This window comes from Sinocyclocheilus anshuiensis, unplaced genomic scaffold (genome assembly GCF_001515605.1).
Source record: "Sinocyclocheilus anshuiensis isolate Anshui unplaced genomic scaffold, SAMN03320099.WGS_v1.1 scaffold308, whole genome shotgun sequence".
NCBI lineage: Eukaryota > Metazoa > Chordata > Actinopteri > Cypriniformes > Cyprinidae > Sinocyclocheilus > Sinocyclocheilus anshuiensis.
The window spans coordinates 177662-187661 of NW_015558619.1; the positions used below are offsets into that span (position 1 = coordinate 177662).

The 10000-nt window shown below is 33.6% G+C and overlaps 1 protein-coding gene across 1 annotated transcript in view; it reads left to right on the forward strand.

The window, feature by feature from the left end:
* The first annotated feature begins 9771 nt into the window (after positions 1–9771).
* The window catches only part of LOC107680538 (trafficking kinesin-binding protein 1-like), a 15373-nt gene continuing 15144 nt past the window's right edge, over positions 9772–10000 (forward strand). The window contains exon 1 of the mRNA XM_016476464.1: positions 9772–9945. Within this exon, the coding sequence (XP_016331950.1) occupies positions 9801–9945 (145 nt within the window). The 5' untranslated portion in view covers positions 9772–9800. The remainder of the gene's footprint in view (positions 9946–10000) is intronic.

Genomic DNA, 10000 nt, shown 5'->3' on the forward strand with positions numbered 1-10000 from the left:
TCCTGCGTGCCTCTCTCAGCCCTTCCTGGAGACCCCAGGGCCCCTCAACCGCAATGGAGAGCAGGGAGAGGGATGCGGGACCCTGGCCCAGGAGATCTGCCTCACTCCTGGGAACCTGAGGGAGGATCCTCCGCCGGCACAGGGCTTCCATGATGTCTCTACTCTCACAGGTACAGAAAATGGTTTTGTTGGTGTGCGATTGTTGAGCTCGTCAATATACTAATGTACTTTTAGCAGATACACTCCTGTTCAAAAGTTTGAGATCAGTCATTTTAATTAGCGAGGATGCAGCAGATTGTTTAAAGGGGTCATATGATGCGATTTCAAGTTTTCCTTTCTCTTTGGAGTGTTACAAGCTGATTGTGCATAGATAAGATCCCTGAAGTTGCAAAGACTAAAGTCTCAAAACCAAAGAGATATTCTTTATCAAAATGTGTTTTTTGAACATTAAAGCATGTCAACATATTCTGTTACACCAAATACACAAAATAATGATCTTTAAAAAAGCATCATATGACCCCTTTAAAAGTGACAGCAAAGACATTTAAAATGTTACAAAAGATTTCTGTTTCAAATAAATGCTGCTCTTTTGAACTGAAAGATTAAGCAGAAAATTAAGCAGCACAACTGTTTTTACCATTGATGATTCTTGAGCAGCAAATCAGCATATAAGAATGATTTCTGAAGGATCATGTGACAACTGAAGACTGGAGTCCCTATTGAAAAATAAATATACTAAAATGTATTTGAAATACATTTATTTCATGATAAGTGTACTACAAATACATTTGCATATTTATGTACTTAATAAAAATACCCTGCAGTTGTACTTTTATTATACTAAACTGCTATACTTAAAGTCTGTTAAACTGGAGCAACTATTTTTTTGTTTAATGCACTTTAATTGTGCGGAAGTAGTGCTGAAGTCCAAATAAATATAAACTTAAGTATATCTGATTGTGCTAAAGTGGAACTGTTGCAAGTATACTTCAGGTACACTTTAAATATCTTGCTTTTGAAGACTGATATTATTCAAAGATCAAACAATCTTCATCAATTGTGATATTAAAACACATTTTAGGCTTAATATTAAGAAATGTGCGTTGTGCACAAGTAGTACTCCAAGTAAAGTTTAAATATAATTATTTTATCAGTTATTCTTGAGAAATATGTCAGTAAATATGAACTATACTTAGTATGAAATAAATGTATTTTAAATATATTACTTTATTACTAGGGAACCTCAAACACTTAAAGGTATGGTTCACCCAAAAATGAAAATTACCCCATGCACTTTTTATGATGGATGAATGCACTTTATTGGAATATGAACACCCATTCACTGCCATTATAAAGCTTGGAAGAGGCACGACATTTTTTAATATAACTCTTTCTAATATATATTTTTATTTTTGGGCGAACTATCCCTTAAAGCAGCAGTATATATTAACTGGGACCAAAAAATACTGCTAACTCCTCTTGCATTAAAATTAAATGCTCTCTACAGTCTATACTAACTGAAACAGTACTTTATGCTCGTTCTCAAACATCAGTTGGTAGGTGTTTTGTATTTTAAACTGCCCAAATTTGCTAAGTGAGGTTAGTACTACATTGTTCACATAGCCTTCTGCATTTGTTCTTTACCACCTGTAGTGCACTGATATGACTTTGTTGTGTTACCTTCATAACAGAACAGAAAGCAGACAAAGGCAGGAAAGGTGGAACAAACCATTATCGAAGGAAGTACCTATATCTGTGCACTGCTTTCTAATTATACTCCATCCTAAAAGCTCAGAGTGTGTGCTGTAGGTTTATTAATAGCATTCAACTAGTGGTCGACCGATATTGTTTTTTTTTTGACAGCCGATGCCGATATCTTGGAAAGCAGGGTGGCCGATGATGTAAATGCATATTTGCTGAATGCTGACGGCAAACGAGAAAGTATTATAATGTTTGCCTTTCTATTACTAATAATATAAAAGCAATCGTTATAATACTTTTTGTATACATTTTAATTCCTTTGTTTAACAGTTCTATCGGATTATTAGACAGACTTCTATCCGTATTAGACAGAACGGTTAACGCATCGGCCAAACAGAAAAACTTATCGCCAAGGCCGATATATCGGCCGATATTTGGCATTTTTCAAATATCGGCCAATATATTGGTCGACCACTACATTCAACTCTCAAATATGATTTTAAATCATCTTTTGCAACTACCAGTAATTTAAACCTAACCGTTTGAATTAATAACTGACTGACTAATAACATTAATCTGGCTTTTTAACTCGAAAGACACCTTGTATATCATATTGGAGCTGCTGTTGAATTAATGTTCACACTGTGAGATTTTAAATTCTCAGTCAGGCCACAGAGACATTATATGTGTATTTTTTTATTACATCAATGAATGTGAGCTTCTAAATGATGCAACTTGATAATTAGATACATTCAGATTATGTGAATGTTGAATGGGCAGTGAATGGTTCTCTTTCTGTTTATCACACACAGACCTGTGCTCCAGTGTGGACCTGCCAGAGGTGGAGATTGTCAGCTTGCTCACAGAAGAATTGCCCAAATACACTCTGTGGGTGGACCATGTGTTTGGGTACGAGCACGACGACTGGCTGCACACACCTCTGCTGCCACCAGAGGCCGCTCTTGGACTTACACAGGAGCAGATCGACGAGACACTCAAGTACTTCTGTGAGTCCACACCGTTCTATTTTACTATATACTGCTTTGCCATTTCTGTCAAATCCAACCATTTTAAAACTGTGCAAAAGCTTGGTAGTGATATATATATATAATTGTGTGGAAATAGTGCTAAAGTCCAACACTAAAGGGGAACTATTGCAAGTATACTTCAGGTACACTTTAAATATCTACCTCTTGCTGATATTTAGAGACTGATATTATTAAAAAATCATAGAATACTCATCAATAGTGACATTAAAACACATTTTAGGCTTAAAATAAGAAATGCGCATTGTGCACAAGTAGTACTCCAAATAAAGTTTAATTAATTGTTTTTATTATCAGTAAGTCTTGAGCGATATGTCATTAAATATGTTAATAGATTTGAACTATACTTAGAAATAAATGTATTTTAAATATATTACTTTTTTTACTAGGGTCCACAATTGATGATTTCACCCATTCAATTTGGCTTCATTACATGATAATGTATTTTTCTTTACAACACGGTAAAATTAAAACCATAAAATATATAACTGTTACTTGAAATAATATAAATGTTAACTGAAGTAAAATAAAATATAAAAATATTTGATTATTTTACATAATATTAATATTATTTTATTTCAGCTAGTTTCCAAGGCAATGTTTCTTATTTTTATTTAGTTTAACTTGATGTACTAAAACAACTAAAACTAAAATTAACAGATGTATTTAAAAACAACAAAAACTAATAAAAGTGACAAAAACACACAAACTAAAATGACAAAAAATGTAACTACAATTACCATAAAAGCAAAAACTATCAAAAATAAAATCTAATTCAACAAAAACTGTATTAGTATAGATACTGACAATAACACTGCTTCACAAATGAATGCAACTTTTATGAACTTTGATTTCTAAATACAATCAACAGAAGTAAAACCTAAACGTAAGTTATAAACAAACCATGGTCGCATGATTTTAATGTCACCACCATAACCTTCTGACAACTCTTTCAGTCTTTATTTAAAAACATTTTCCCTGAAAGTTTGAGTTAGAAAAGCTTGCAAGAGCACAACTGTAAAGGCAATAAGACTACCCTAGTGAAAAATGAATGTACTTAAATGTATTTGAAATACATTTATTTCATGCTAAGTATACTACAAATACATTCTCGTATTTATGTACTTAATAAAATACCCTGCAGTTGTACTTTTATTATACTAAACTGGTATACTTAAAGTCTGCTAAACTGGAACAACTAATTTTGTGCTTAATGCACTTTAATTGTGCAGAAGTATAGTGTTGAAGTACAATTAAAGATATACTCAGTATATCTGATTGTGCTAAAGTGGAACTGTTGCAAGTACACTTCAGGTACACTTTAAATATCTTGCATTTAAAGACCGATATTATTCAAAGATCATACAATCTTCATCAAAAGTGACATTAAAACACATTTTAGACTTAATATTAAGAAATGTGCATTGTGCACAAGTAGTACTCCAAATAAAGTTTAATTATAATTTTTATATCAGTAAGTCTCGAGTTATCTGTCAGTAAATATGTTAATAGATTTGAACTATACTTAGTATGAAATAAATGTATTTTAAATATATTACGTTTTTACTAGGGTATATAAGTGGACTAGTTAGTAGATGAGTTTACCTGTTTCGTGTGATGATGTTTAACGTCACCGGCAACCTCTGTAGCCTCATTTAGCCACTTGTTAGTGGTTGCCTTTAAAAGGCAAGTAAAAGCTTTAAAGGGGTCATATGATGCTTTTTTAAAGATCATTATTTTGTGTATTTGGTGTAAGAGTGGGGTATTACTGGTGTTTTTATGCTGTATAGTATAAAACGTGAAAAGTTTTTTTAGCTGAAACATAACCACAGACCAGGCATTTAACCAAAAACCAATAATCTTCAGAACAATGGAGTCGGAGGCGCTTGGTCTACAAAAATACGTCATCCCTGCATCAATCTTTTTAAGCTGGTTATTTAATTTAGGAAGCAACATGTATCATATCAAATAAAAGTCTATATGAAAACATGTGGCAGTACAGCCTCGCTTTACCAGTTACAGGCTCGAGTGCCACTGTTGACCCTGCCAGAGAGCAATGCTGTAATCCCAGCCACTTCCCTTCTTCTTGGAGCACATATGTAAATGCCATCAAGAGGATTAGCTCCTCGCTGCTTAAGGATAATGAGACGTTCTGCTGTTCTCAGTGGCTTCTCTCTATGGCCTGGCAGACAGTCAGCCGCTCTGACGTTTACACCAGCACTGCAGTATCTGTCTGTTGCTCAGATTGGCTAAACTTAGGTCACTGCAGTTTGGGAGTGTGCTTATGGATTCTCTAACAGGTGTTTCTTGAGATTTAAGGTGATTTGGTTCACAAAATTTTTTTGTCATGCTGGTTGAATGTAGGGCTGGGTTTTGACACAAATTTCTCAATTCTATATGATTCTCATTCACAAGCTTGCGATTCGATTCCCAATTCGATTCGATTCAATATCGATTATTTTGGATATATATCAGGTACACAGGGAAAAAAAAGTATCTTAACTAATGCTGTAAAATATACATGAGAGTCAGTTGGTACTACATTACTATAATATTTAAGGTTAAAACTGACTGATTTTTTAGGCTACACAACTGTTTAAATTACACTTAAAGAAGTTTTCATAATAAAAGTTACAATGACATAATATTTCTACTTCAATTCATTTTTTTAAATAGGCCTATAAACATTTAAATGGAGGCTGTCATAAAAAATATATAAATTAAACATTGAAGAACAGTAAAAAGTATTAATTAATGTATTATATGGTGCATATATTTAGCAAAATGCCCCTCTCTACAGTTTATTTTTCTATCTGACTAATGAATTTATGGTCACCGAATATGTTTTTCTGAGGTAAATGTGACGTTACGTGACATTGTTTACAAGCCGTTATATTGACGTCTTTGCGCGGCTGAAACTTTACTGATTGAGCGATTACATGAGACAGGATACGGATTGTAAAGTTATACTCTTTTTTTAAAGTTACCTTCGGATGTTTAGTCATGTTTATTTTGTGCTGAAACTGGTATTAATGTGGAGGAGATGATCAGTTCACGTGCACTACGCGCTGCTGCTTTTATTGTACTGAGTCGCTACAGCAATCTGTCACTCCACATTAAACAGCGCCAAAACGGCATTTATTGTTTGAATACTGCAATACAATGGGCAGAATTTGAAATCTGAGACTTTGTTTCATATTAAAAGTAGCAAAGCACAATGTTTATTGTTATTGCAATATATTGGATGGGAGGTGCCCTTCAATATTCCGTCCAGCAACTGAAAACAGGCTAGACTAATCGATTCTTGGGATTTAAGAATCAAAATCGTTCCTAAAAATGCGAATCGATTCAAATCGAGATATCTTAGTCTCTTCACATCCCGATAGCAATCACTCAGTTAAGTGGTCTAAATGTATTTATAGGCGTAGGCGTATAGGCAGGCGCAGGACCATAAAATGTTTGACCAATCATATCCCTCGGTCCGAGGGCTACGATAGGCTGTCCTACATGCCTGTCATTGTATGTATTTGCACACCTGTTCACGCAGGCATGATACGTCATCAGCGCATTCCATTGCGCTATTGCAGACCAAGCGAGAATGAAAGGCGTCATTAGTGTAATGTTATGCACTTTGTACTGTAATGTTTTGTCACCGGTGAATGAGACATGAGGTAATCTGACAGCGTTGCATTCAGTCTTGCTGGTTAGCCTCTGGTCTGTCTGTGCGTGTTCATGTGTTTTGGATGAGGCGTGGATTTGGAGAATGATTATGCAGAGAGGGTGGGATGTTATGCTTTCAAATCTAGCTTGCTATTGCTAGCCTCTCAGAAATCGCCTACCGTATCTTTAACAGGATATACATTTTTTCATGGCTGTGATTTTGTGGCGTCATAAAACTATCAATGATTGACCTCAAAAACCTGCAGGACTAAATAAAGGCAGTAACTTACAGTAGATAATATACACTACCAGTGAGTCAGTCATTTTTTTATTAATAAAATTGATACTTTATATAGAAATTAATACTTTCATTTGGCAAGGATGCATTAAACGGATCAAAAGTTACAGTCAAGACATTTATAATGTTACAAAATATGAAAATGCTGTTCTTTTAAACTTTCTAATTAAGGATCCTGAAAAAAAAATTTCACGGTATCCACAAAAATGTTAAGCAGCACATCTGTTTTCGACATTGATAATAATAAATGTTTCGTGAGCAGCAAATCAGCATATTAGAAGGATTTCTGAAAGATCATGTGACACTGACGACTGGAGTAATGATGCTGAAAATTCATCAAATTAATATATTACCGTTAAAAAGATATCAAATAGAAAATTGTAATAATATTACTGAGATTTTTGATCAGATAAATGCAGCCTCGGTGAGACTTCTTTCAAAATCATATTTAAAAAATCTGACTGACCCCCAAACATCATTGTGATCAGCCAGTGTTTATTTTGCAGTTTTGAAGTGATGGAAAAAAGGAAACAGATCTCTGTGTGACTGCTCTGATTGATTTACGGTGGTGCTAATTTAGTTCTAATCCGCTTGGCATGGAAACATGTTCTCATACCTGCACAGATCTCTTTACGTGGGCTGTAGCCCAAACACAGCTGTTATTTCTAGCCTAAATATCTCAACATGTACACTTCTAGTATGTATTCTATCAGAGATTTAATATGTATTATTTTTTATCCTTCTTGTTTCTCACTCTGCCTAGCCTTTTTGAGCTCTCATTGGAAGAAGTCCCAGTGTTTTGTAGGTCAGATTTGAGCACATCGTGCCACATCATGTGGTGATGTGACCTGCAATTTAAAAATTTTGTTCAATATTTGATAGACCCCTTCAAAATCTGGCTAGAAAGCAATCGTGGCCCAAATTCTTTTACATGTCTGAAAAAGAAAGACTAAAGACGTGGCTTTGAATTCGACCCATGTATGATTTTGAGGGTGCACAGATTAATTTGAATGCAAAATGGATTGCTTTTGGACTGTAGGTCAGTCATCAGATTATGTGCAATTATTTTATAATGAAACAAACAATATATTGACTTCTAAAGCCACTATTTTAAATGTCTATTTACTCATAAAATAAATAGTTTTGAATGATCTTCATTTAGGTGGCAAATGTTGATTTATCCAATTAATATAACATCATATCATGTTATTAATTCAAAAAGTTAAATGATTTACACTTCTATTAAAAATAAAATGTGTTGTCAACACATGTACTATGTCCAAGACATTACATTTAAAAAAACGCTAGGTTTTAATTTTATACACAATCTACATACAGTCTAACATATTCCCTCAAATGTTGTTATTGTTTATGAATAGGTTAATTCAGACAAAACACAATCCTAACATTATCTTACATTCAGAAAAATGTCACCAAAACCATATTTTGCTAAACCAAGCATGTTAATTTAAACAGACTAAGGTTCAGATAGCTGTACACTCCTCCTTTATATATATGTAGTTATATTTTAGCACTATTTATTTACTATTATAGTTTTTTTATTATATAAAACTTTATATACATTGTACTTTATATACATTAATTTTAATTTTAGTTTATCATGTCCTTTGTATTAGTTTTTTTTGTTGATATTTCCATGTTTATTTTTATTTCAGTTTGAATATTTTTAGTGCTTTAACTTAATCTAATTTATTTCAGTTAGTTGCCAAGTAATTTTCGTTGAAGTTTTTCATCTAAAATAGATATTATTTTAGATTTATATTTTATTTTATTTCAGCTTACAATTACCAAAAACTATTTTAATAGTTTTCGTTTTAATTAACAATAACAACACTGATACTGACAACACTGCTATTTACTAATATTTAAAGTTTTTATATTTCAAAAGTTTTATTTTATATTGTATAAAACGTTTTTATATTATATAAAACTATTTTTTTCAGTTTTTATTTTAATTTCAGGTTTTCATGTTTTTCTCATATTTTTTCTACAAAATATTTCTATATAGCTTTTATTTCAGTTTTTAGTCATTTTAGTAATTTAACTTTAAACTTGTTTCAGTTAGTTGCCAAGGCAACATTTCATTTTTTTTTTTAAGTTTTCCATTAAATTTGATTTTATCGCAGCTTCATCTTCATTTTTGAGTTAACAATAGTGCTGTCAAACGATTAATCGCGATTAATCGCATCCAAAATAAAAGTTTTTGTTTACATAATATATGTATGTGTACTGTGTATATTTATAATGTATATATAAATACACACACATAGAGTATATATATATTTTTTAAATATTTACATGTATATACATTTATATATTTATATTCTTATATTTTATATTGTACATAAATATATTTAATATATAAACAGAACATATTTTTCTTAAATATATACATGCATGTGTTTGTATTTATATATACATAATAAATATACACAGTACACACACATATATAAACAAAAACTTTTATTTTGGATTGCGATTAATCGCGATTAATCATTTGACAGCACTAGTTAACAATAACAACACTGATGTGGTGCTGTGATTGTGGAAGTGTCTGTCTGTTGTGCTGCAGCAGTACAGTATTATGACATTAATCTGGAAGGTACCATATTGTGTTTGAATGGGGGGGGTTCCATCTGCACAATAACCCAAGCTGTTTCAAATCAAATCAGCAGAACTGACTCATAGGTAAACTTAATCTAAAACCCCAAATGACTACAGTAACACACACAAATCCCTGGTCTTTCATCTATCCCCCTAAATTTCCCTCAGCCGTCGTCCCCTCTCCTCCTCTCAGAGTTGATCTGCTCCTGTGGCTCAGAGCAGCCAGGTGAGTCTGAGCTGCCATCAGGCTTGAGCTGCAGTGACACACACTCTCAGAAGATTCTGTAACAGCTTCAGCATGTGCAGGCTGAGAGCTTACAGGACCATTAGTGAGCAGGAAGCCTAGGGGACAGCAGGGACAGCAGGCAGCAGACAGACGGCTCATGTTATAAATCAGCCTGGCACAGTCTGTGGAGAGAGAGAGAAGAGAGAGAGAGACCGCATTGCAGGGCAGACACACATAGCAGAGCATGAGTTCAGAAATGGAGGTGTGGAGCAGTTCGGGAATGGATGAGAGCGAAAGAGACAGCAGCACCAGCCATGATGAAGATGATGAAGAACCAGAGGATGAAGGGGAACCCGACACTGAGGGACTGTGCAGAGAGCTGGTGCAAGGTAACAGAGAAAGATAAGCAGACTAACGGTGTGAAAGAGGGGATTTATTCGTACA